We start from the raw sequence: 27,205 nt of genomic DNA on the forward strand, positions 1-27,205 counted from the left end.
GCCACCCTCACAAATACATCGTAGTTGTCAGAGGGTCCAGCAGGCGTTAGCGCAGAGCTGCCCCGCTTCTCCCTGAGCTGCTCCCGCCGCCCCAGAGGGGGACGTTCCTCGGCGGAGGGGGAGAGCAGCACGGGAGCGCTGCAGGCCCTCGGGCACGTCGTGGCCTCCGGAGGGTGGCTGGCGTAGTAGCCATTTCGGGAGCCTGAGCGGCCGCTTCTGCTCGCTGGACAGCATAGGCAACCAAAGACATGGGTCACCTTGCTCGGGCCTTCCTGAAGGAGGCCGGGTCCTTCGGGACGCTCCCAGAGGGATTCATAAGGCTGGGTTTGGGAACCTCTTTCACTCAGCCCACGCAGTTCTGGCGCTAACCGACTCGAGCAGAGAAAGGTGGCTGGGTACGCTCAAAAAACTGCTGTGGAAAGACCGTGGCAAACCACCTTCTGGCACTTTTGGAAGGACGTGTTGTCTGCTAATAGAGTTGCCTAATACTTAAAATAGCCTGTGCTGTAACCTGTGTTTGTTCCCAAATGCTAATAATAAAAAACCTACAAAGAGAAATACTCCATGCAAACCTTTGCATGTTTCACATCTCTGTTAAGAAGCAATCATGCACTACAACTGTAGAATTAGAATTCAGTCTTAAAGGGGAACTAAATTTTCTCATTTAAAGAAAAAACTGCATTTGTATGAAAAAGCTTTCAGAAAGTACATATGTACCATCTACTTGGGGAAGAAGTTGAGTTGTATGTATGTTATCAATGAAGCTAATTAGTTAAGATTAACTAAAAGGGGAATATTCCAAAATTTCCCATCATTTTCCAAAAATATGTTCTTTGACTAGAGTTATGGCTGTTAAGCTTTCTGCATGGATTGTGATCCAATATGACTGAACCTGAAATGCAGAGGAGACAACCTTGAGATACTTCGCCTGGCAGTGTTGAAGTGTGAGGGACCCGACTGTTTCAGTGCTTCGCCTTTTAACTTCACTCTGTGTCCTTTTGCTTTGATTTTATTAAGCAAAATGTGAACATTTAGGGGAGCTTCACTATACTGTTACATTGATGTAGTATCCTTCTGCATAGCCTTCTCTGTTATACTCCATGTAGCGATGGGAAATCATCACATTACTGTTGTTTCATCAAGAAAAGCGAACAAACCAAAACAGAAAATGCACACACAAACAAGCAAATCGGGAAAAACTGAGTAAAGGTCAAGCGGTCATCCGCATTTAAAAAGTCCGGTTTATAGCAATAAATTGTCCTGCATAACATTTTCTGAGATTTAAAAAACACAGGGGAATTCTAACAGTCTTTTAGAAACTATTATTTGCTCTTCTATGGGAGAACCCTAGAAATTGCAGTCTTGTCTTCTCAGTTTGTTTTGAATGGAACATATTTATAGGACATATTCAAGGATGTATTCAAGACCAGGTTGGATGGGGCTCTGAGCAACCTGATCTGGTTAAAGGTGTCCCTGCTCACTCCAGGGGGGTTGGACTAGATGACCTCTAGGGGTCCCTTCCAACCCAAAACATTCTATGATTTCCCAACGTCCATGAACGGTGACATTCAAATTATTTTAACAACTGAAAGCCCCCCTTCACATCTCGTTTCTAAAATATTTAAGATGATGCAGTGTGAGCAGTCGGTTTTGGTGACTGAATCCTATATACACTTTGCTACGCTTCCTCAGGGAACTACTCGGCTTCCTCTTGCTGTCCCTGCCCTGTGTTAAAGAGCTCCACCTTCAGGAGAGAGGATACAACTCCACCTTTAAATCTCATTTTCGACACAGAAATACTTTATATTGATACTGGTTAGAGACAACCAGTTCTTGAACTGGGACTCGTGTGGTATTTGTTTTTCACATGAAAAGGTGACTGTCCAGCTGGCAATTTTGACAATACTGACCTAGTGGGAACTTGAATGAAGAGAATGGAAATAGTGGACTCGAGTATTAGAGCCACAACTTCAAAATATATGGGATTAATAATCTTTTTAATTCTGTTTTTTATTTACTGATGGATGGATGGATAGAAAAACAGTGTAGAAAATACTGCTTGGGCAGACTAGCCACAAATAGCTGCCTACCTATTTAGAAAGAAAATTAGTTTGAAAGGATAGCAGCAAACTCCATCATCTGCAGAGCAAACAAAATTCCCATGAACTGGTTACCTGAATATGCCTTATGGGATTACACTGATGTTTAAACAAGGATGTGTATAGAAGATCAGTACCATTTTCTTCTTCATAAGATATGTAATGTCTTGCCCATTGGAATACAGAGTTCCCTAATAGATCAGAGTATTAATCCATTGGATCATTGCATCATGAGTTTAAGACTCTTCAAGCACATGGAACAAACTGTCCCCGTTCAAGACAGCTGAAAATGTTGAGCAGTGGAAACGCAAAGACAGAACTGGTGAAGATCACAAAGGTAGGATATTCTCTTCCATTACTCCCCTTATTGGAGTCCACTCCCTTTTCAAAGATTCCAATACTGACAGGAAAGAGGCTTTCTCCATCAGAGCAAAAAGTTGCATTAACTGCTTGAAACCCAAGTTGAAAGAACTTTAGGTCTTTCAGAGATGCCAGTGATTCACTGTAGTGATGATGTTGTGATCAGTACTCTATTTAAGCATTAAAATAAATAGTTTAATAAGTAGTTTAAGTAATAAAGTTACTCAAGACACTTTATTTTCAGTGTCTTATTTCTCTCTGGAAAACATTCATGCTGTCAAGAATCAGAAAACTAATTAGGAACACAGTAAAGGCATTAAGTGTACATTGAGAGCTGACCTTTCATTAAGTCCCAGACTACTGAACCCTAACTAATACATTCAATTTAGCAAGGCAGTTCTAAAAGCAATCAGATGCAGTATTTAAGCCCCAAAAGTCATGACTGGGTAGCGAAAGTTAAGGAAGGAAATAGTTCTGGCCTCCAAGGCGAGGGTAGAAAAAGGCAGTATTAATAAAAGACTTCAAAATTATGCCCATAGGTATCAACTAAAATGTGACAACTAGAGATAGAAACTGAAAAATGTTTATATTACATATTTGGTATATGTGTGCATGTAAAATTAATTACATTTATCTTTGAATGCCTGGGAAATCATCTTCACTACTTTTCCACATGGAGGAGATTATGTTTAGGCTGAAGTTGAACACTAGTGCGTGCAGCACGAGGGAGAGATGGTCTTACATCATGTGCTGTACCAGGGCTACAAGGACACTTTGAAACCTCTACTGATTCTGAGTAAGCTCTGGCCTTTCCTTCAGGAAGCATTGGGTAAGTTTAATTTGACTTAAATTGTATTTACCTGCAATCAAAAGCATTCCTGAGAACCTTTTGGCCTTTGGAATACACTAGGAGTAGCACAGCTGTGTGAGCAGCTCGAGCTGTTAGGTATTCCGTCCCTCATGGAACCCAACCTCTTCCTACAAACAGCAGCTTAAACAAAACAAATAGCAGATACACAGTATTACTAAAACCTGAAGGGGGCAACGATGGAAAATACAGTCAGTGAGTGCAAGAAAGTTTGGTTTATACTTCTTTCTGATGCACAGATACCCTCACGTTAAGTCTTTTCTACATTGCGTAGCCCCTTTATGCCCTATGGACCACGCTACACAAGGCAGCAGCACGAAACAGTGCTCCTCAGCAAAAGACGCCTGTCAGGACTGTTAGAGATACACCAGCAGTTTCTACCTTTGACAGGAAGGTCTTCACCTCTTGTAACAAAAAGAATGCAATACTTCCATTTTTCCTTTTTCTCACACTTTTTTCCTCATTAAGCTACTAGGGTGCCTACGGTTCAAAATGCAACCATATCCAGTGTTGACTAGCACTGCTAGTATACAGCACGCCATGTGCACACGTCACATACGTTGTACGTGTGTAAACCACAAATCTGAAGTTGTCCAGCAAAGCTTTCTACTTGCAGATTCTTAAGAAACTTTGTTTTCTCACCTTGCTGAGGTCTGTGGTTTGTTCCAAGAAGTATTGTGAGTGGTGTTAACCTGAATAAAGTCTGTTATCCAGTGTACCTGTTGTGACAGACATTTCACCTTTCTGTGGACTAGAGCTTTTCTATAGCTTTTCACACTTTTCTGTAGACTGCAACACCTGCCAGAACAACTAGTGAACAAAAGACATAAAACATTCATTCAGTTCAGCTGCAAGTAATTCCTGTAACCTGTGCAAACACATGAATAAAGGGGCTCGTTGCATCTCACATAAGGAGGGATTACATGAGTAAAGATTACAGTTCAAGCCTCTCTAAATACATTACAAAGAGAATAATTGGTAGTCAACACTGACATTAAACATTACGTCATTGGTATTTCTGGCATATCTTTAATACAATATCTGCTTCTAGTAAAACTATACCAGAAGATAAAATTACATCTGGATGTACTTTTATTTTCATTCCTTAGCACAGGGGTCTCTTTAGCATATTCACTATGTTCCACAAAGTGCCACTAATGGCACACAAGAGAAACATTTTAAGCTTGCCCAGTGCTATGTATCTCACCTATTGCCAATAAAGTTTTCTAGCAACAAATTTCCCTAGCATAGATGAATTTTGATGTGACCTGGAAAGTTTTTAGCTTTTTAAAATTACCTTGTGGGGTTTTGCATCTTCAGAAAGTCTAGAGAGATTCTATTGGAAGAGATTCTTAAATTAGAAACGTGAGGCCTACTCTTTACTGCAAAATGTACCCTCCTGCATTATTCAAATTAATGTAATGCTATTATTTTATTAGTTGTCCTTGAGAAGGTAGTTTACTAGTTGTCCCTAATAAGGTAGTTAGGCAAAACCTAGAAATTCTATGAATGAAATTTTAAGTAACAATAAAGAATTTAGCTGTGCCTTAAAAAAGGACAAGAACTTACACATATGAGCATGTTCTTTTGGACGTCATCTTGGAAATTAAGTGAAACTAAAGAACTGGGGAAGTAGAGAAGGGAAGAAAATGCATGCAAATTTTAGATTTTCCTATGCTGACTTAATATACTAATGCACTTCCTTTGTCCTTATGTAAAGTCAGGTTTTTTGTTTGCTTGCTTTTTTGTTGTTCGTTTTTTAAAGAACTTCCCTCCAACTCATGCTTCCATACCCTCTAAAATGTGTTCTCATATGTAATTCTCTACAGTAACTGTAGATGGTGATCATAATCAACTTTCATATTTCAGAACAAACCGTAACTGAAAGAACAGTGCCATGGAAGTCAGACAGAACTTTCAGAGTACGCTAATTTCATGCATTTTTGAATTCCAGCATTTTAAGACTACTGACAAGCACAGAAAGCATCCTTGAAAAGGGAAGAGACAATGATATGAAAATGGTAAGATTTGTCATTTAATTACCCTTAAAATACTGAACTTACTTGAGAATGCAGCACATCATCATACAGTACATTACAGCAAACAAGATTCTAAATGGTCTCAAGACAAAGCAGAAAACACTATACACTCAAATTATCTCAATGTGATAGACATTTTAAAAAGTTGCAATAATTATTAAAAAGCTTTCAATAAAAAGTTTAAACACATTTAAGCTTCAAAAAGAGTATTTTGTACATTTTGGAAAAATAGAACATTTACTTTACATAGCTGAAACATAAGTTATATTCTTTGTAGTTTGTAAGCTTCCATTATTCATACATTCTCTCATACCTTTTCTTTTAATACATCCTTTTCTCCAGATTGTAAATCTAATGCAAAAGTATCACTATTCTGAAGAAAAGCTTGTTTCTGCATTAGTTTCCTGAAAAGTCCATTTGGATTTGCAAGTAATTCCTCATGTTTTCCACATTCAAGAATTTTACCCTGGCCAAGAACTGCAACAAAATCAGCATTCTGAATAGTAGACAGACGATGAGCAATAATTAAGACTGTCCTCCCTTCCATCAGTCGGTCCAGAGCTTCTTGCACTAGATATTCATTTTCAGCATCCAAAGCACTATTAAGAAATGGGAAGCAGGAAGGGGAGAGAGGAGGATATTTGTTATTTTAAGACAAATTAGGTTTGTATGCATTAGGCTTGTTATGCTAAAACTGCAAACCCTTGCTATTGTTGGTGAAGATGAACCAATGGAACTCCAGGAAAGTTTCGTGAATATGCTTAGTGCACACATCCAAGTTACAGGCATTACATATTCTCATATGCAAGAATATTCATGGAGAAATAACACTAAATTAATTCAGTGGAAAAAAAAAGTTATACTGCAGTATAATCACCTCTCTTTAATACCAACATCTTTATTTAAACTGAAGATACAAAAAAGCTTTAAGTAGTTCAAAAGTTTCAAGTTTCAAAATCAAGTTAACGTATTACAAATTTAACTCCATGAAAAATTACAACACAGTGTACCAGCTATCCTTTCCACTTTGCATAAACAGCTTTTTTCACAGGTCTCCTAACCAGTTCACACATTCTAGAAAGCACATTCTTTTTGTGGGAAGAGAAGAATAAGGGGCTAGATAATTTGTGCAAGGGCATGCAGAGAAAGAAGAGAGAAGACCTCACATATCTGAATTTTACAGATAATTTCTAAGTTGCTGTTTATTTTCTCTCTTACCTTGTTGCTTCATCTAACAGAAGAATTTTAGGGTTCTGAAGAACAAAGTAAAATTGGTTATAATAACAATTAGACAAGATCTGAATATTTATATCAATAAAAAACAGGATTCGTATAGCTTAAAACTCCAAGTAAGGGTACTTATTTCATCAAAAGAACTGAGTGTCATTCAAAGCATTACTTAAGAAGTCCAAATGCTAAGAGGACAAAACAGAAACAACACTCTTCCATCTTCAAATTTTGCAAACTAAAGTAAAAGAACGCTATTACCAGATCACTGTTTGAAAGATACAAACTAAAGGTGGGAAATGATTTTTAATGTATACTTGGCAGCACTGTATTTACTGCTCTTATATGGGTGTTTCACAGAGGCTGAGCTACCCTCTGCTTGCAGTCAGTCTGCTATATATAACTGTCCAGTAACAAAAAAACCCTGCAAAAACCTACCAACAAGCAGTTTTTGACCCCCAGATGAAATACATAGTACTTAAGAACTAGCATTTAAGAACTCTTCTCAATTAAATAAATAATAAAAAAATTGCCAGCACTCAAATCCCTAAGAAGCCTTTTCTGAATTACAGCCCATAACCCAAACTTCTTTGATTAAGTTGACAGTAAAAGCTTTAGACTTTATCTGGAAGAGAAGGGACTCCACTGCACCCCCAAACACACACATATCAACTACTTGTTTATTTTTCACAACTTCCCCCCACCCCAAATAAAGTCTCTACTCCCCATGAACTGCACTTGACATGAAATGCAATCAGCTTTTCAGTATCCATGGTGAAAGAGAACTGGTATAATGAAAAATTCCCAGTAATCTGGCAGAACTGGGCATGCTAGGATGCTAGAGACCACCACGCAGCTTAACATGAATGTAAGTTGGGTTCAGCAAGGCTACAAATTTCCAGCTGAGCATCAGCTCCAAACTGCCCCTCTGTGAGGCCCCGTGGCTGTCCCTGTCCTTCTGATCCTCAGAAGCCTTCTCAGATTTGTGCAGCACAGAGCCTGCCCTAAAGCTAGACCATGCCAACCCTTAAAAAAAAAAAAAAAAAAAAAAAAGAAGACACAACATTGTGCCTGAAATAGTATCTTGTCCCAAATCCAGACCAGCTCCCGTCAAAGCCAAGACAGGGCATCTACAGTGCTAGTAAGCTACAGCCCAGAAAAATCAACTCATGAGTGACAGAGATCTGAACACAGAGATGGAAGTGTCATGTATGAGTTTACTAGCACCACATTCTTAAACTCTTCCTTCATCCTTGACCTTTACACAATCAGTCTTGGCAAGAACTATCAAAAAACATGACTGAAAGATGGGAAGAAGCACTTACATAAGTAAATTGTCTTTACTTAAACCACTCAGCCCTTTCAAACTTTCTCATTAAAGTAAAAGATACAATTTTCTTTTTAAGTAAAATAAAAATATTTTTCCACCTCTCTCATTGAAAGACCTCCTCCTTTTTAACCCTTCCCACCTCCCCACAAAGTAGGTAAATAGCTATTTGGGTGCCAGCTTACCTTGAGCAGAGCTCGAGCAATTGCAATTCGTTGCTTCTGTCCACCTGGGGGAAAAAAGCTCAGTAAATTAAAACAGAAAAACAGATGTGAAGTAATTTTAACTGAATGCCTGGGCTGAGCAGAATTAGGCACACGTACTCTAGGGGGGGAATGGAGGTGAAGGAGGGATTTTTTAATACTTATGGCAGTCTATGACTTGGAGAAAAAAAAACGGTAGCAAAAAATAATAGAATTTTTACTTCATTCTATAGCATCAAGATTTTTAAAATAAGCAATATAAAGATGTACCTGAAAGCAAAATGCCTTTTTCTCCAACTACAGTGTCAAAGCCTTTTGGAAAATCTCTGATAAAACTAGCAGCATTAGCTATTTCAGCAACTTTCTGAATCTCCTCTGCAGTCACAGTAGAAGGATCCTCTGCACCATAGGCAATATTTTCAGCGATAGAACAGGAGAACAGAATCGGTTCCTGATAAATTCAAAACCATAACTAATATAATATACTAAAACAACATAAATCCCACTTACAAGGCCCAGCATTAATTTCTATTATATCCATACAAAAGAATATGTAAGCTAGAGTTAATTGAATTAAAAACAAAGAAATAAAACAACCTAACACCAAAATAGGAATTGAAAACCAATTAAAAAATAAGTTGTTTTTTTAACTAACAAAACATAATCCTCAATTCCTAGTATTTGAGGAAGAGTTCAGAAAGAGCTATTCATCCAAACATCAGAAAACCTCCCTTTGTACTTTACTACTATCACCCTTAGCAACAATGACTCTTCTCTTGATCTCTACACAGATTTCATGGCATTTTGTGCATTTAATTTATATTAAAGCTTAAAAAAGAGAAGAGGACTGGCAGACAGGACAAGTGATGTAAAATGGGAAAATGTCTGAAACAAGGTAAGTCTGCTCTGTTTATAAAATAGAGACATGCTATAGTATCAATAGCAGCATGAATCTCCTACTGGTAGCTCAGGTGGAATACATACATTCAAAAAGAAAAATGCTAATGTGCCCACAGGAAAATAAGTTTTGCACAAAAGCTTTTGGTGGCATTATTACATAAAGTAGATGTTTTGAAATGCAACATATACCCAGTTACCCTTATGCTTTTAACCAGAACATCAACCTAACAGTTATTTGCACTGCGAAGCATCTGGGGGGAAGATGGAAGGAACATACATATTTTAATTGGTCAAATAGTTTATTTTTAAGAGACCACTGAACATCCCTTTGTACTTCCAGAGTTTGGGGGTTGCTAGGAAGGGGGGACTACAAAAGTAAGTGCCAACAGTGCTGGATTTTCATGCTTTCCTAATGGAATCATGTTTGCCTGGAAATAACACAGAGCACAGAAGGTCAGTTTTCAAATGGCTATGTAAAATATGATTGTGTAACTTCCATTAATACAAAAGGTCATTAAATGTTAAGCTTTGTCTTACTTTCTTCACCAAATCATAGCAAACATCAAGATGGTCATACCTACACAATTTGCAACAATGTACTTTCCAGTCTCCACATGCACACTTTTCTTCTAAGCTAACACTCCGAATCTCTATGGTTATGTAAAAACAGACTACAGAATAATGGGACTAGCTCTAATATTTAGAAGAAAGCATGCACAACAGCAGTTATGCTGAGATGGAGGGATTTCACTGAGAAGGAAGATTATATAGCTTTAAAAAGAAGAAAAAAGTGAGGCACAGCTAAGTTGATCATACAAAATTATTCCATTCACTTAGAATTTTTTTTTCGTCCTTACCTGACTCACTGTTCCAATCTTTGTCCTGAACCACAGTGGATTTAACTGACGGATATCAAAGCCATCAACAGTGATAGTACCTTGAATTAAGAAACAGTAAAGTCAAGTGTGTACTGACAAGTACTGAAAAGAGATGAAAAAGAACCGTTGAGAACAACAGCCACTGGGGAATCGCATACTGATGGATCAGAAATATGAAGTTACGCAGGCACCACCACAAGGTAACCATACACCCCAGAGGAAAGCACGGTGCATCAGTGGAATAGTCACATTAGGACCTCAAGTGCAGGAACCCTGACTGCTTGTAAGGTGTATCCGAGATGCAAAGAATCAATTGTCACAAATGAGAGCAACACACAAAACATACCTGAGATAGGATCATACAGCCTCAGCAGAAGGGATACAATAGTCGATTTCCCTGTACCACTTGGGCCAACCAGAGCCATAACAGAGCCAGCTGGAATGGAAAGGCTAAAATCTTTGAAAATGGATGTTTCTGGACGTGTTGGATATGCAAACTCAACATCCTTGAATTCCAAAGCACCTCTGAATGTGTCTTTGCCTAACGTGATTCCCTCTGTATGACAAAGAATAAAATACAGAAACGTGAACAGAAACAAAAATCAGCTCAGCCCTCTTAGAACTTGCTTTACAGGCACCCAATAGAAGTATCTATCGCCATGTTACATGTAGGGATAATTGCAAGCCACGAGCCAGGACCACAGGGGTTACACCTCAGCCATGAGTGAATCAGTGCGATACACCACTTGTTCCTGAATGCAATTTCAGGTTGCTCACCAACAGTGAACCTGTAGGCTACCTACAGCAAGAGGGAGAATTTGCATCTTGCTAATACCTAACAATGTTCACTTCTAGTACAATTATTTGATTTTTTAAACATATTATAAGCAATTTAAGTTTTGTCAATTAGGAGCAATGAAATGAAGTGGCATTGTTGAAGGCCAAAGTCCCCTTTGCCATAGAACAGATGCAAAAAGGTAAACACTGCAAATCACCTACTGCCCTTTCACTGAGCCACAAAAGTCACCTGAAACACCCTCCTCTTTGAACAAGAGCAGTTCCCTCTCCACTACCTGTTAACTGGGTAGCTTTTAAGCAGAGGCTGTCACCGGAATAAAGCTGCTGCTAGGTTTGTTGCATTAATGGCCATTTTTTAGAATTTTTTTTTTTAAGTGGAAAGTATATTTAAGAAATTCAAGACCACAGTGTATTCAAAGACCAATCAGAGGCATAAGTCTTAGGCAACAGTTCACTAAAACTAAAATCTCAGTTTGTGAAATGCAGTAGCAAACCATCACAAATGAATGATTGCCAAAGTTAAATAAAACCAACTTTCTGGAACACATCATTTGATTTAAACAATTATCTTAAAAGACTATCAGTACTAGAAAAAGCTTATAAATAGGTAAAACAAAGAAACGTAATTTCTTAAGCCCTGTTGAATCCTAGCTAAGCATATCCATACAAAGCAAACTAAGCAGACTGTGGTGCTGCATTCCCAAAAGACAGTCTTGCTGACGAAGTTCCTACCAGTTTTATGAAAATTGGCAGCACCAGGGCAACACCCAAGTAGTATTTGTTCAGGCTAAAGCCATGTGATTCAAACCCCTTAATTCTTTCCAGATGCAGCACACAAGTAACCCCCAACTAGCCACAGCACGTGGTAGCACATGCCCCTGTTTGGTTAAACAGGGAACTGTGGATAGGAAGCACACACACCCATCAGTAGCAATCAAGATTTCACTACTCCTGCTGTTCCTACAGCAAATAATTTATTTCGCTTTTCTTTTTCTCAGATTCCCTCCTCTCCTCAGGCTTTGTTTAATGGTAGTAGCATAGAAATTGCAAAGGCAAGAGTATACAATTTCAGACTCCTTCCTTGACTTTAATACATGGACGTATGCATTGTAATTCATTTATTAGGTAAAAGCACAGTGGTCTGTAAACCTTGCTTTGGAAAAAGAACTGTATTTGCTAAATCCTGTGCTAGCAGTATAATCCTTACTATTATCAAAGTAACAAATAATCACTTATCTTTATTCTCAGTTCCAGTTATTGCACAGTCTATTCCATGGCCTGAACCACTGAAATTTACTGCAATACAGGAAGTCTGGTACCACAAGTCCTTCCTCCATATATTACTCTAAAAATATCTAAAAGCTACATACAGTGTTGTGCTTGTTTCTTGTTTGGATTCTAGATAGAGGAAGAAAAGACATAATTTGTTCCTGAGATAGCTGTTGTCATCAATAACAGCTGGGGTTCCATGAAAATAAAACCTAAGTAGCCAAGAGAGTAGACGTTTCAGGTGAGCTTGGACAGTAGAGAAATAGTCTCTTGGTTTTATTATCTGATGAGCCAGAAATGAACTATAATTGTTTTTTGAGACAAAGGTTTATATCCTTTCCTACGTATTTAGCTTATACTGAAAGGTAACCTAAAAGAAGCTTTCTGTTAAGCCTATGCTACATGGATGTCTGAAATTTTGTCCAATTTGTGTTCAGTCTATAAAATAAAGATTGTTTTCTGGGTGTCCCTATTGGCATGATTGAACAATTCAATACCTTCAGTGGGAAAGACAACTTCAGCCCCAGTACTACTGCTTACTCTACGCTGGGGTCACTGTAAAGATGAAGACCACTGAAATAATCCAGATATAAAAAAAAAAAAAAAAAAAAAAAATCACAACCAAACGATGATGAAATCAACAGTTGCACTAGGTCTGTGAAGGGCACAGCAAACTGCAGTGCGGCACTGAATAGTCAGCCATGGCAGGAAGTTTAAGCCAGCTTCATTGCTGAGGACAAGCATGTGTAGCTATCCCTTCATTAGCCAGTTAGTGGTTACCTTTTCAACAAATGGCTGCTATTCTAAGTCTGCCTCCATCCCTTGGAGACAACATTGTTACTTTTCACTAGCTATATAAAGTACACTGAAAAAAGCACACTGAAAAGCATCCTACGGACAGGCTTGCAGCTGTGAAAGGAAATGAGACAGAGGCCAGATGGTGATTTGGTGTCCCTAAGATTCAGAACTCGAGGAATTCCCATGCGGGGAGACAAAAGCAGAACAGAAATTTGAAGCACAGCATTTCAAAAGAACCCCTCTGCATCAACCAACTCAAAAGTTGCAACTCTTTTCCCTAAAGCCTCACGCAAAAACTCATTAGGTCTGTTGCATATCCTTTTCTAACTCTTACAGCAGTCTTTAAAAAGTTTCTAAATTAAAGGACCATGCAAAACTTAGAGGGAAACTACAGTGTTGACAGCTCACCTGGACTCTGCTGTATTGCATTTCTTAACATACAGAGCTGGTGAAAACTCATGTATGACTTTTGCTTAGAGGGATGCAGCTGACTAAATAAAACAGCAATTTATACAGAAAATATCTTCTACAAGAAGCTCACTGAACTACTTTGATGGAGACAGGCAAATGCTGTTTATACAAAATATACTCAACACTGGAGGGCGTTAACTAGCTTCCGAACAATACAGCTGTAAATAAAGTGTTGCTGGCAATATGTTTTTATTTACTGTATTTAAATATTATTGAATATTCTGAATTAATTCAAGGAGAAAAAAAGACACCAAATTCTCAGAAACTTCTGATTAAAGGAAATCATTATCTGTTTCAGAAGAATTACCAACGTGTCTATTTTCTTTCAAAAGAATGTAAGTTGGTACTACCCTTAAGTATTACACACCTCTTTCTGAAGTACTGACGACCAGTAAGAGAAAAATCAACCTGTGAATAATAACAAACCAAGGACCCACCATTAAATGGAAGTTGGGGCTTCCTTTCAATAAGTTCCCATAGACGTCCACCAGCACCTAGTCCTTTCATTAGTTCAGAATAAAAGGAACTTAGACCTAAACAAAAAAGCAGATCAGTATTATGCATCCATATGGAATGGAAGATATAGGGTACATTAAATTTGCATTCTACTTTTCATCACCAGCATTGAAGCATCAGATGTGTAGGGGATCTTTTACTATCAGACATGTTGATTTAAATCTTATCTAGTCTCACTTCAGACCTAGCAATAACCCTTATTGACCATTCTTATTTATATCTGTAAAACGAATCATTCTGAAGAAAAAACTAGAAAAAGTTAATATACATAAGCTTGCATATACTCAAAAGCAAAGCAACTCTTTTTCATTCATCTGTCAGGAAGAACAGCATCCAGCTTTAGAGACATAGCCTTGCATGCAACCACCTGATTTTCAGAATCATTCAGTAGAACGGAGCACTCTGAACGCCCTTCTTTGTCAGACAGGGTTATACTACTACAGGAGAGCGTGGCTGAGTCAGCCACAGGAGAGGGAGGGCACAAAACCTAAGGCTGAATGGAGGTTTGAGAAGCTCTGTGGAGAATGGACAATGTAACGAAATACGACTCCCGAGTCAGCGTGCTTCAAACATTACTGGAGAAAGCAAAAGCTAAGGACAAGGCTCGTGTATAGTACTTGGGCCCAGCTCTTAGCAGCTGTGTAAAACATCTTGGAGCTAGCGTGGCTGAAAGGCTTTCCAGCTGAAATAAACACAGAAACCAACCGAGAACCAAAAATGGAATAAGACATAAACATAAAATGTCTTATTTCATCATTTTTTGTGTGTCTTTCAAAATAGAGTAACCAGTTTCAAAATCTCTGAATTCCAACAGAATAAACCACTTCCACTTTAAAATGTGAATAGTCTTAAGTGTGATTTCAGGAGGGCAGAAAACCCAAGGTATATTAAAATAGGTTTACTGGTTTATTCTTGCAGAGCAACAAGCCCAGCCCAAGGTCATGAGTCTGTACGTGTAGACAGGGCGTTTCATCATGCTGCCGTTGAGGACTATCCGAAAGCTTGCAACACAAGGCGGTAGCCATGGTGAGAAGCTGTCTGCTTGGAAGAAAGAGCCAAAGCATCTACATCCTAGAGCAGGGCACAGGGGAGAAGGCATGAGCCTCGAGACACTGAGGTTTGCAAACTCGCAACCACTCATGAAAACCAATCCCCAATATGGACAGCAAATACTAATTAGAAAACGTTTTTAGTTTTCATAACCTGTCTTCGGTATTAGGTAGAAAACACAGCAAACTTACAACAAAAAGAGGCAAAGTCCCAAATTATGCAGTGAACTTCACAGTTCCTTGTACAAACTCCTACATATATTGATGATGACAAATACCGAGCAGACTTAGCACTTTGAAGATTTATACGGTTTGTAGGCATCAAGGCAGGCAGGCCTCTTGTGGCACGACACCTTTACTTCAGAGTCCCCATAAGAATGAGCTCTGTGCAGAACTATAGTCTTCAATAATCTTAAGTACAATTTCAAAAGATGGTCTTATCACAAATAAAGTTAATTCAATGACATTTTATCAGTGTTTCTAACTTTATTTTTCATTTATTTAATATTAATTTGTCCCATGTTTTCAAAGTGCTATGTATGCGTTGACCAATCCTGAATGATTTAAGCAGAGATTAAAAGGTTTTATTAGTTGGAACGGGTGCCATTGGAATTTTTATACTCAAGGAAGCAGGTTTTGTGAGTTTTGCCCTCAGGCGTATCTTTGTGCTTCCCACGACACCAGGCTTAGTCTTAGAAAAGAGTATAGACAAGCTACATTGCCCTGCTGGTCTATCAGAAGCAACAGACTCATTTTAAAGAAGAACCCTTCCAATCACTTGTCAAACTTCAAAGTACCTTATCTTCATTTTTGCCTGTATGTAGTAGTGAAGACTGCTCTGTCAAAAAGATGAGCAGTTTGTTTCTGGGCCAGTAGATTATGGAGTCTGAGCTTCAAGGAAGAGTCAGTCAATATGGAAAAACAAAAGGTTAGCAGAGCGCAGTGTTCTGCTGGCACTTTGTTTACTCTTCCAGCTCAAGACACTCTATACTGAATTACAGCTAAATTCTACATGCCTTTCTAAGACAGTATGTTTAACACAGACCCACATATTTTGTAAAAAATATAATACCAGTATTATTTCTTTACACAGTATACCAAGTATCTTAATTTAGAACCAAAGAAAATTAAAGTAATACGTATCTGTCACATACACACACTGAAAAAAAATAACCTCTGTATTCCTTTGGGAAAACGGAAGGCTTATATTTAGTTCTAAATTCTTATTTTCATTAACTCTTTGGAAAAAAATTATGTATGATTTCTTGGGAAGATCATTTGGAAGAGACTTTTAAGAAAGCCAGATATTTTAAGAGCTTCTTCCCTCCTGCTCTCATACTGACTGTAATGCGTTGAAGTGAAGAAAATCTAACGTCTCATTCCATACCTCCAATGCTTATTCCAACCCAGAAAGCATACATTAGGAAAGATGAGAGTTCACCAACTGTCATGTAGGCACTGCCCATTAGTAATCCTCCTTTGTATAAGACTGAGAGGACAATTAAGTTTCCAGAAAGGCCAGTCTAAGGAGAAAAAAAAAAAAAAAAAAGAGGAAAGGCAGATTTTGTCACATACATCTTAAACTTCATCCTCCAAAATGTTGTTTCAGAATTTTCCTTCTAATAAAAACTTCCCATCCTATGGGTATCTAGATTTTGAGAGGACTGAGTTAAATTTGGACAAAACCAATTCTAAACCAAGCCAACAGCCAGCCAGACATCCAGTGGCACTGTACTGTGCTACCCAACAAGTGTTCAAAAAGCAAGCAACTCTTTTTTGTTTTGTTTGGGTTTTTTTTGTTTGGTTGGTTTTTTAACCTCATTCCCCAAGACAGAAAGGAACACCAAACATTATTCTCAACCATCATTAAAGGAGAAGAGTTGATAGTCTGCAGTTATATTGCAGTTTTAGAATACTATTAAGCAAATTCAGTGAAAGCTGTTATGGAAAAATGCAATCCCACTCTCCCTCCCCCACCTGTGCACTCCCCAGCTTCCTTTGCATTGATGCTTATCTCATCAGGAAGCCAAATCTGTCAAACGCTAAGGGTGGGGAAGGTTTCCACTAGTTTAGTTCCCTGAATAGGAGGTATGGGCTCAGATAAATAGTACCAAGCTATGGGGTGTGGGGCAGAAATAGAGACTTAAACTGGCTTTGTCATACCATTGTACCTCGAGGTGCAGCTTCACAGCAATTTAGGCTGATTAAGTCCAGTCTTCCCACAGTTTCATGTAGGTTCAATTTTCACTCAAATAATTTATTTGCAGATTGTAAGCATCCTCATGAATTTTAAAATGATTGACACTTGGCATAACATAACTTTATCAAAATACACTTACTGCTCCGAAGAAGCCTGCCCGAGCTAGTGCCTCTTTTTTAGCCAGCTGTAGCACATAATCAACTTTATTTGTATACTTCTCCATTTCCACCACTTCTTGCCCAAAAGCTCGAACAGTTCTTATGTTGCCAATACGCTCTTCAGCTAACTACATTAAAGCAAAGAACAGAACAAATAGAGACACACAATTTGGAATGTTCATATTACAGAACATTTGAAAGTTAAACCGGTATCACTACACTAATCTCTAAATACATTCCTTTGAATACCACTGGAAAATTTCTCATGCCCTCCTTCCCCCACCTCCCGCCCCTTTTTTTTTTTAATTCTATTAAGTTAAAAGTAAACTGCATGCCCAGGCAGTTTAAAAAGAACTTCAAGATTGCCTTGACTTTAGTGTTAGCAGGGAAAGAAAAATATAAAAGTAGTGTTAAAAGAACCCTGTAATTTGATGTGAACAACACACATAAGAAAATTATTCACAATAAATTGCAATAACAACGTGGGAAGGGGAAAAATAAAGAATATTCTATTCCACACTAAATCATGCAAGAAAGCCTGCAGTTATTTCCTGAAACAATTGTACTCATTTGATCAAAGCAACATTGGGAATTAATTTAGCTCAACTACTAATGTTTCATTTCAACTCAATATTTTATCTTTTAAACAACAAAGTATTAGTTCTAAAATTACCTCAATTGTAACCTATTAGACTAAGTTGTTAAAAGATACTGTGATGGTCTTACAAAAAACAAGACCCTCTTTTGTGAGTAAAAGTATGATCTAAAAATGTAATTCTCCTTCTTCCATCCCCGATTCAACCTGAATATTTGAATGGAACACTAAAATTGCTTGTTCATGTGAAGTCCTACAGCTGGTTTACAAAGGCACGAGCTTCCCCTCAACACATGATTGGGAAGATAAACAGAAGAGGGCTAATGTTCCTTCTGCACAGTCAATTTGCAGAAGTCCTACATAGGACATCCGAGTTCAAAACAGTTGACATCTGTGGCTATTTTAACTAGGTCTTTCCTAATTATATTTCTATGCATTTTAATGATGTTTCCCCACCCTCAGCCTGTGAGAAAAAGGTCACTGTCACTACTAGTACTCTGCTACCGCTTTGCAATACTTCAGTGCAGTCAGTAAACACAATGAAGGCCCTTCTACAACAGCCTCTTTAGAAACAATGGCTTCCTCTACTTTCCTCCCAAGTAGCTAGGTATGTGCTGAGATGCCCAGAAAACTTTAAAAAATGTCAAGGCTCATAAACATTAAAGAGCTGACAATTAGGTCAAACATCAAGGATTCATTCCACAGAAGGACTTGCTAGCAAAGTTTTCTTAAAAGACGGATCCATCTAGGATGTTTCTGATGGCTTCAGACTCATAACCATAGTCCAAGAAAAGTGTTTTTCAGACCTAGGTACCAAATTACACTGGACCTCATTGGCTGATCTTTTTATGCTCTCACACAGCTAAAGCCTAACCTCCTCACCCTTTCCTACATTTCCAAGTTCTCAAGACCTGGTACCTCCAGGTTATATTGTTATGGACAGCTCTTCACAAAGCATCGGTTTTTCAGATCTGTTAAGTGTTACTGAAACACCTTTCATACTGTTCAGGTGCAAATCTACAGGCTCAGCATGGCTTAAGGCAACGAACAGTACAATTATCTTCAGAAGATCTGTACTTCAGAGATATTAACCTAAACACACTAGAGCAACTCTGAAGTTAACTAGAAAGTATCTGTTGAAAGGTTACCTGTGTTGCTTCTGCAAGAGAATCTTGGGTCATTTTAGTGAGTTTTCGCAAATATCTTCCATAAATCACAGCCAGGACAGCCAAGGGTGGCACAACACTCAGAACAAATGCAGCGAGGCTGGGTGACACAAAAAACTAGAAGAAAAAGGTATGTGTCAGGGATTAGTGTTCAGATTAAAAATAACCCACTGGAATACTGAAGTGCAACTTCCCTTGCTAGAGTTTTCTAAAACTAGTAGGATTGTAATTTAGTGCTTTCATTTATCATGTTTCATTTCTTCCAGGCAAAATATCCATTCCTCCACAGCATTTAGGGAATGTATCCCACAGTCAGAACAAAGGATTATAAGCAAAGGGGTCTGGATTTCATTTCTAATTTTCTCACTGGTTTGCTGTGTGGTCTTAGCCAAGTATCTTAACCTGCCAATAAAGAGGCCTACCAGGAAATCTCTTGGGGATGCTGAAAGACATAAGCTATTATATAGTTTCTAAAGCACTTTCACAACTTTTAAATAGATGGTGTAATACAGAAAGTTTGAGTAGAGAAATACCGTACACTACTTCTGGGTAACCGAGGAACAGATGGAGTCACCAGTGCTCCCTAGCACCCACAAATGCTCATAACCTGACATAATGGACTTAATTTACTGTTGCAAAACCTTATCACTTGTAACAATCATCATCAAAGCTCCTAAATAGGTTCTTTCATAAGATTTACTTAAGTTAGATCTGATGTGTTTTAATTTCATCTTGCTTTCTGTATTGAAAACACAAAAATCTCCAGAAAAATTCAAAATCGACTTAATCAACAGGCTTCGTAATTATTTCATAATAATATCTTCTTTCCAGGCAACCTTTTTTATCGTTCACCTTTTAACACTGTATCATGGCAGCATTTTTGAGCAAACACCTTATAAAAAGTTATTCCGGTTAATCTATGGTAAGATGAAATCTTTACACTCTCTTTGCTTAGATAAATACAGAAAGCCATGATTCTTATCAATGACAAAGTATTAAAGCTTTAAAGCTTCATAGTGGAAACTCTTAACAGTTTCTAATAACATTGATCATGGAAGCTTATTTTTATGAGGACACTTTTTGCTATCCATTTTAACTCCAGGTAGACAGCAGAAGTTATCACACTTTCATTTAAGGTAATTGCCACCAACGTATCTTTTCTCAGATAAGCATAAAAAAATTAATGCCACAAAAAACATCAAGAGAAGTCAGATTTTTATATAAACCAACTGACCAGCAAGAAATATTAATGATGCACTGCACTGAAGCCTTCATTAACATACTTCCTACCTAAATATGTTCTTTATTGACAGACTAAAGCAGGAAGACTAACCCTTGTAAAAATCTTCAGCAGCAATTTGATATTCAGTGCTGTCTTTGCTCCCCTAGGCCTTAACCAGAACCAACCAACTTCAATGGCTTTACATCATGCCCTTCACACCCTATTTTACTTACAACCATTGGAACGTTATCAGTGATTTTAATATCTTCAGTAATAATAGAGTTAAGCTATTTGCCTACTATACTTTGCATGATAAATTCAGGCAGCAACAGGCGTTCATTTCAGACCTGCATTCTCCATATTTTGGCTTTTGAGTAAATGTGAAGCGGCTATGGGCACATCATCGACTGCAATGCAGCATATGGATAACCAGTGAAATACACTTGTATCCAAGAACACACAACAGTTTCTGGACTGAATCACATTGACACATTACCTAACAGAACTGAAACAAATTTGAAACTACAGGAAGTGAAAAGCAGGGGAGAGACCACCGTACCATCATTCCAACCCCCACGGACGCCTGTGCTCCTGCCCTGAGCCCATCTGAAAGGTTTTCAGTCACTGAACGCCCCAAGAGGGCTGTATCTGAAGATAAGCGGTTTATCAGCTCTCCTGTTCTGGTCTTGTCAAAGAAAGCGGTTTCTTGCTTCAGAATAGAGGAGAACATGGTTGTTCTCAAACGTTTCACAATTCTTTGTCCTGTCAGAAACAGAAGTCAGTCAAGCATGGCACACAAGACTACACAGACATTGACAATATAAAAATCACTGGATTACACAGCAGTGAACAATTCACATTACAGAGTTTTAATACACCAGAAGATAGTGAGCTTTAAGACGTCACATAACAGTAAATAAAACCGAACAACTATTCCAGCATACTTATCTTTGCACCATGAGTTTACCTTTGATCTGGCAAAAAAAGCTACCGATTCCAAGAGGATCTCTCAGCCAGTGCCAAGAATTTATTTCAGATCATTAGATATCCTGACTCTGTGAAAAAAGATGACCCTCAGTAGCACTTTTTACTTGTGTTTTTACCTGCAGTCTGCATGAGGTAGACACGAGTAGCGTTAGCAGCAGCACCACATAAAAAGATTCCACTCAGCAAGGCACACAGGCTGGTCAGGCTGTCAGTGAAATCTTCACTCGGATTTGTATAAATAACGTCAATAACTTTACCCAGAAAGAAAGGGGCTGACATGGTAATGACACTGGAAACTGTCAGAAAGCCAACAGCAGCTGCCAATCAACAAGAAAAAGGAAAAGAAAATTATTCCAAATTTGCTAGATCATTAATAGTACATATGAAATATTTTTTCACTTGAAATTTCTATTAAGCTTGCAAGTGTCAGCATTAAATAATTGGCCCAGTTTTGAACAGGACATTTTTTAAGACACCGTGTAAATTAACTTAGGCAAGGCATATTTTAAGATCAGGAAACCCTCAGTATACAATCGAAGTCCTGGAATTGCTTCTTTTGTCTAACCTTCCCCACCACCACCCAACAAAGTTAACTCTCACAGACCTCATCCTTAGAGAGCATTCACAGTAACCAAGTCTTCTGTATCTCACACAATCCTTCACTCCTGTTTGTTTTGTTTTTTCTTATTCATGCTTGCTACCATAATAAAATCTCCAACTCTCTATTTCTGAGATAGCAATAGACTGAAATAAAGATCTGATCTGAGAACTGTCTAAACCATGCAAATTTATTTGGAAGAACAAACAAAGTCCATTTGATTTACTCCTGACTGGCAAAATGTATATACATTTGTTTTGTTTTACTCTTTACTATTGCTGGTCAAAAAGAAAAATAGCACAAGTTTGAACAGAAGTATGTTTGCTGATGAGCAGAGCTCTTGAATTCCAGTTGCAAGATCACCCACAGACCAACCAGTGTAACTGTTTGAAGCTGTATAACAGAGTACGAAAAAATCACACTGGACCAAGACTTAGCCTTTTGCACTTTAATCTGCAAAGAAATTTCTTGAGAAATTTCTTGTAAGAACACAGCTTGATTCTGAAAAGGCAAGCCAAGTTTGGAGGGCCAAGATCTAGGAAAAAAACCCTCTTAATTGAAAACTGAACAAACTTGATATGAAAACCACTGAACCACAACAAACAGTATCATTTGCATAGCGCAATTTTCCAACACCCAACCCCCCACTTAAAGTAACCATGCATAGGATTGCTACAAAACTACTAGCAGATAATGTCTTTAAAGGCAAAAAGACATGGCACTGAAAATCCTGAAGTTGCCAGAGTTTTTGTTCCATTCTACTGAGCTGCTTGTATCGCTTCTATGATGAAGAGAGCAGAGAGCCTCCCAGCAGCACACTGCTGTAAGCAGTATTTCTAACATCTGTCACAGATGGTTTGATGCCTCCTACCACCTGCACACACAGGTGGAAAGCTTTGTTTCAGTTTGCACTTGAAGTGTAAATGCAGCTGTGCATTTATGAAGAATTCAAGGTACAAAAAACGCATACCTGCCACCACCTGAAGCGAACACTTCTCTGCACCTTCACTGCAGTGCCCCAGAGCAGTCCTGGGAGAGCTCCACACACTGCCCAAACAAGCTTCATCTTTATGCCATTGTGTCCCACCTGCCGCCTGCGGTTCTTATTCAATATTTGTTTGTGACCTTTCCGTTGTGTTGCATTCAGGCTAGCAAGCATGTTAAAGATAAAAGACTCGGATCTTTAACTTGAAGCCATAGAAACTGTAAGAAGCCAGAGTAGAAAGGGAGAGACTTCCTGCTGCACACTTACGTGATCCATGCCATAAACACATCTCATAAGTGTATTATTTACTAGCTAAAGCTTCCTAAGAACGAGTGACCTTACCAACAGGCTGGCTGCATTGGTGTATTCAAGTTGTGAAGCAGCAGGAAAAATCCAGCAAAAGCCAGGTCATCTCCTGTCAGGAAAAGCTGGTCTATGAGGCAGCTGGAGATGGTCAAAAGCATTGCTTTTAAGCACAGTGCTGCATGGCAGCTCAGTCTCCGCTAGTCCAGACAATTCCTCAGTTATGGATGGAACTGGACAACTGCATATATGAACATTCACTGAAGGAAGAGAACTGTATGGCTAAAAATCCTGTACGTCTCTGTCTAGAGGTACAGCCTTCCTGGGTTCCTTCAGCTCTTCTTCATTTGAACTAGCATAGGTTTTACTGTAATTACTTCCAACGGATTTAACTGAACTAAAAGCAAATACATAAATCAAACTGAAAACCACTAAACTACTTAAACATTAGACAAAGTTTTGATAATATATTGGAACAATGCAGTCCTGACGATGAACACTTACATAATCCAGATGTCCCACGTCACATTTAATTTTCCCCTTAAGCAATATACCTGCCTATATTAATTCAGTCATAAATCCCATGCAAAATAAGGTTCCCTAATTGAAACTCTCACTTTGATTATACCAGCAGAACAACTAGAAAACAGCACAAGATGCCAGGCTGTTGCTCTTTTTTCCTTTTTGTTTTAAACTCTTGAAGAAAAAGGAATCGGCAAACACTCATTGTATCTCCCCATTCAAAGAAGAGCTGTCATTGCGATAACTGACTCAAGGGAGGAGTATGGGGTGTTCAGCAACCAGATATGAAGACATTTCAGCGACGCTGAAGGTTGTCACTGACAGAAAAAAGGTCAGAGCAAACTTCAGAGTATTAGTTTCACATAGCTTACTCTGCTACCCAGAAAACTACGTCAGACAAGAGTATTTATTTTTTAGAGTAACTCTGTTTTGTAGGCTATGAGATGAAAATAAAGAAAATGTGAGGCAGATCAATGGAAATTTTATAAAACCAGGGCTACTCAAAGTGGCAACAGAAGCAAAGACAAGGCAAGCCGGCTCCCGCAGCAGCTGAGCAGTCCTCTTGGAAATGTTAGGCAAACATTTTGCTTGTCTATGTCCAGAGAAATCCAGATCGCTGCACAAAGTGATGCCTTTCTCGCTATTGAGATCAACGTGCTCTCTGTAAAGGCTAACGTGGGCTTGCTTCTTGACAGCAGATCTGCAACTTCATTTCACAGTAGATGTATTCAAGGGCAAGGAATTGGTCACCAACTGATAAACCTGGACGTTTACAAGCAGTAACCAGGCAGAGCTAGCAGAAACCTCTTTTCAGAACAAGGACTAAGTGACTCCAAAGAGTCATAAACCAATTTTCTACATGCAAGAACAACACCAAGAGAGCAAAGCATCTGATTTCACTGGTCCTTACTGGAGCATCCTTCTCACCCAGTACAGTATGTGGAAAAGTACAAAGCCAAAAAAATTGCTTGCAAGCCTCTTGGTGGAAGGGCTATTTTAAACACAAATGCATAAAGATTTGACCTCAGATGAATTAAGATCATTCAAGCTGATCAGTGATGAAGAACAGAAAAATGAGGTAATGAGGATGCTTGGCAGTGCATGGTAACACAGCAACAGGACACAGTACCTAGTTTTTACTATTCATTAAGGTTATGAATGTTACCAACCAGAATCTTTTAAGCATTTTACTGGTTTCATTTGAAGACCAGGGCTGGCAAGTCAGAAAGCAAGGTTTGGAATTGTGAGAAGTACCCTTCTACCAGTAACCTAGAATGCCTGTCCTTTACCAGTTATCTGTGCAATTTTATTCTAATATACAGTGCATTTTTTTCCTTAATGCTGAATTTCCACAAGGGCATTTGAGTGATGAATGAAGTCTACTGTATTCTATGGCATGCACGCACGGGGATTAGGCTCTTCAGTTGTTCTGTTATGGTAGAAAGTTATGTTATGTACTGATAAATTTTACATTTGTTGGTTAGGTAAAGCCCATTTCCATTTGGGGAATCCTGGCCCACAAGGAATTTGTTTTGGGCTGGTTGAAGGGCTGGTATCAACCCTGCGAACAGTCAGTTCTGCAAGTATTTATTTCAAGATAAAATCTTCTTCCAGAGTGCACTGTAAGTACCTAAGGATGTTCTGTATAGTTCTAGGTTAGGTATGACTGGTGTGGCTTTCTTTCTGTGTTAAAATAAATTCATACATGATATCTGGACTGCACCTATTATTATGCAAGAAGAACCTTTTAGAATCATCCTCCTTACATCACTAAGAACAATTGTAATAGTACGCTCAGAGAAAAATACAGTGCATGTCTGACAGCACCTTTGTATACCGCATTCCTGGTGCATTTTGGAAAGCTGCTAGTTTTTTTCAGTGGAGTTGTGTTAATTTGCAGGTATTAACAATACACTGAATCTTGCAAGTTACTATTTCCAGTGATGATCACGGTTTTTAGAAAATATTTATAGGAGTATTCTGTACACAGTTTGATGTGGTTATTGAATCTGTGGTGGGTTTTATTTTACTTTGTTATTTTTTTAAGTGTGAAAGAACAGTTCAGGTTTCCAAATGGCAAAGACTGTTTTCTTTGGTACAACAACAATACAGTTGCACAGCCTACTGAAAATATCTTCAAGACAGCTCATGAAAAGGCTGGCATACTGTGGGTCTGACTGACCAAGATTATACAACAGTTTGGAGAAATTAACAGTTGCAGAAAATTGCTGTGGGACAGAATTAAACAAGAGAGACAGGCAATACCTTTGAGATAGTATCTCAAGAACAAGATGGGTGTCCAGGGTTTGAAGGGCACAGTGAGATGCCAGCACAGGAGCAAGCCCCGGTGTATCAGCTGGTGGCATCCCTTGTGCTTAGAACATTTACACAATGCAACTTACGGACAAAATCTATCACCTTGAAGAAAGCCTGCTCTTTGAGTCATGAGGTGTTCAAGGATTAACAGGTATCACCGTCAGCAGCCCCTCAGTGAGGCTCCTGTGATCAAACATGACAGACCTGCCAAGAGTCCTTTGCTATGGAGCAAACAAAACATCAAGGAGCCTTTGCAAAGTAGGCTATAGAGGGTTTGTCAGAAGAGCTTTCAGAGAAGATATTTAAGGGGAGAAGTGTCCTTCCAGGCAGAGCAGAACATGGTGAAGCCCAAGAAAGGGAAGAGCAAGTAAGACTGCCTCTTTGCACAGGAGAGAAGGCAGAAGAGGTAGCAAAGCACACAGCCTGACGGAAGGCCTATGCAGAGCTGTGCAAAACCTCTGCTTGAAAGCAAAGATGAAGGTAAGCAAGTATCTTCACCTTCTCTTAAGAAAGATGGTATCTCTATTTTACAATTTGGTATTATCAATACAAACAGCACCACAAGCTAGTCTTTTTAAGACACCCAAACCCAAGATAAAGTACAACTTTTTTTTTTACCATGCATTTAGAATTGAATAATTTAATTTGTTCATATTTATCTTGTGTAGAAGACATCTTTATGTCAGACCAACCTAGCTGTTATTCCATCTACCATCAAAATTTACACAAATAGTGCAGCAAAAACATTCCCCGGAGAAATTAAGTTGCAAGCACCTAACTGATCACAGCGGTCAGCTGCTACCATTTCTGCAATGTCTTACCCAAATAGCTTCACTAACAGTTTACCAATAATTTGAAATAAGGAACTGTCACCAACTAGCCACAGAAGAGCAAACTTTTTGCAATAAAGCTACAAGGCTGCTTGGACTTTTTGTAAGCTTCATACCAAATACTGATAAAATCAGAAGAAAAACTAAGGGGGGAAACAACAAAAACCACCCATGTAGCCTATCTGATTTCTACAAAAGGCACACTGCACATGAGGAAACAATCAGTAAGCTGCCCCTGTATATACCATACATATAGGAATTATGATTTTAAAACCACACGAACTGCCTTTCAGACAAGTCAAGTGTGGTTGCTGAGTTGCTTTTAGATGAGCAGAACCACTTTACAGTAACTAAATACAGTAATAAAAAACAGTGGCCACATATGTGGACTTGGGAGGTGAACCCATATTTTGGCCAGGAACGTCCCAGCTATGGGGTGACAGCACAGAAACAGCAAGATTTACAAGACTGGGGTTCAAACCATGTTCCAAAGGGAAGGATGTTCTAGAGCCTGTAAACCC

General features: G+C 38.6%; 2 protein-coding genes across 2 annotated transcripts in view; both read right to left on the reverse strand.

Moving 5' to 3' along the window:
- The window catches only part of NUP133 (nucleoporin 133), a 41,985-nt gene extending 36,743 nt beyond the window's left edge, over positions 1-5,242 (reverse strand). The window contains exon 1 of the mRNA XM_035899660.1: positions 3,970-5,242. Coding sequence (XP_035755553.1) covers positions 3,970-4,166 — 197 coding nt within the window. The 5' untranslated portion in view covers positions 4,167-5,242. The remainder of the gene's footprint in view (positions 1-3,969) is intronic.
- Positions 5,243-5,340: 98 nt separating this feature from the next.
- ABCB10 (ATP binding cassette subfamily B member 10) lies at positions 5,341-27,205 on the reverse strand. Its single transcript, XM_009644184.2, has 13 exons — positions 22,699-27,205; positions 21,247-21,447; positions 20,703-20,905; positions 18,904-19,038; positions 17,142-17,288; positions 16,190-16,325; positions 13,675-13,770; positions 10,248-10,457; positions 9,881-9,960; positions 8,394-8,574; positions 8,106-8,149; positions 6,585-6,619; positions 5,341-5,965 (listed from the first exon to the last, which is right to left on the reverse strand). Exons 2-13 carry the CDS (start codon positions 21,407-21,409, stop codon positions 5,674-5,676), a joined length of 1,722 nt encoding a protein of 573 aa, XP_009642479.2. The 5' UTR covers positions 21,410-21,447; positions 22,699-27,205; the 3' UTR covers positions 5,341-5,673.

The sequence above is a fragment of the Egretta garzetta genome, unplaced genomic scaffold (assembly GCF_000687185.1).
Source record: "Egretta garzetta isolate BGI_Z169 unplaced genomic scaffold, ASM68718v1 scaffold118, whole genome shotgun sequence".
NCBI lineage: Eukaryota > Metazoa > Chordata > Aves > Pelecaniformes > Ardeidae > Egretta > Egretta garzetta.

What these genes read in the sequence shown, in the direction of transcription:
- ABCB10 (XM_009644184.2), bottom strand. Translation starts at nt 21,409, where the DNA reads ATGTCAGCCCCTTTCTTTCTGGGTAAAGTTATTGACGTTATTTATACA. An exon ending in AAAAGGCATTTTGCTTTCAG is followed by an intron (nt 8,150 to 8,393) that starts GTACATCTTTAT and finishes TTTTTCCCCCAG; the next exon opens with GTGGACAGAAGCAACGAATT. An exon ending in CTGTTAGATGAAGCAACAAG is followed by an intron (nt 5,966 to 6,584) that starts GTAAGAGAGAAA and finishes ATTTCTTAATAG; the next exon opens with TGCTTTGGATGCTGAAAATG.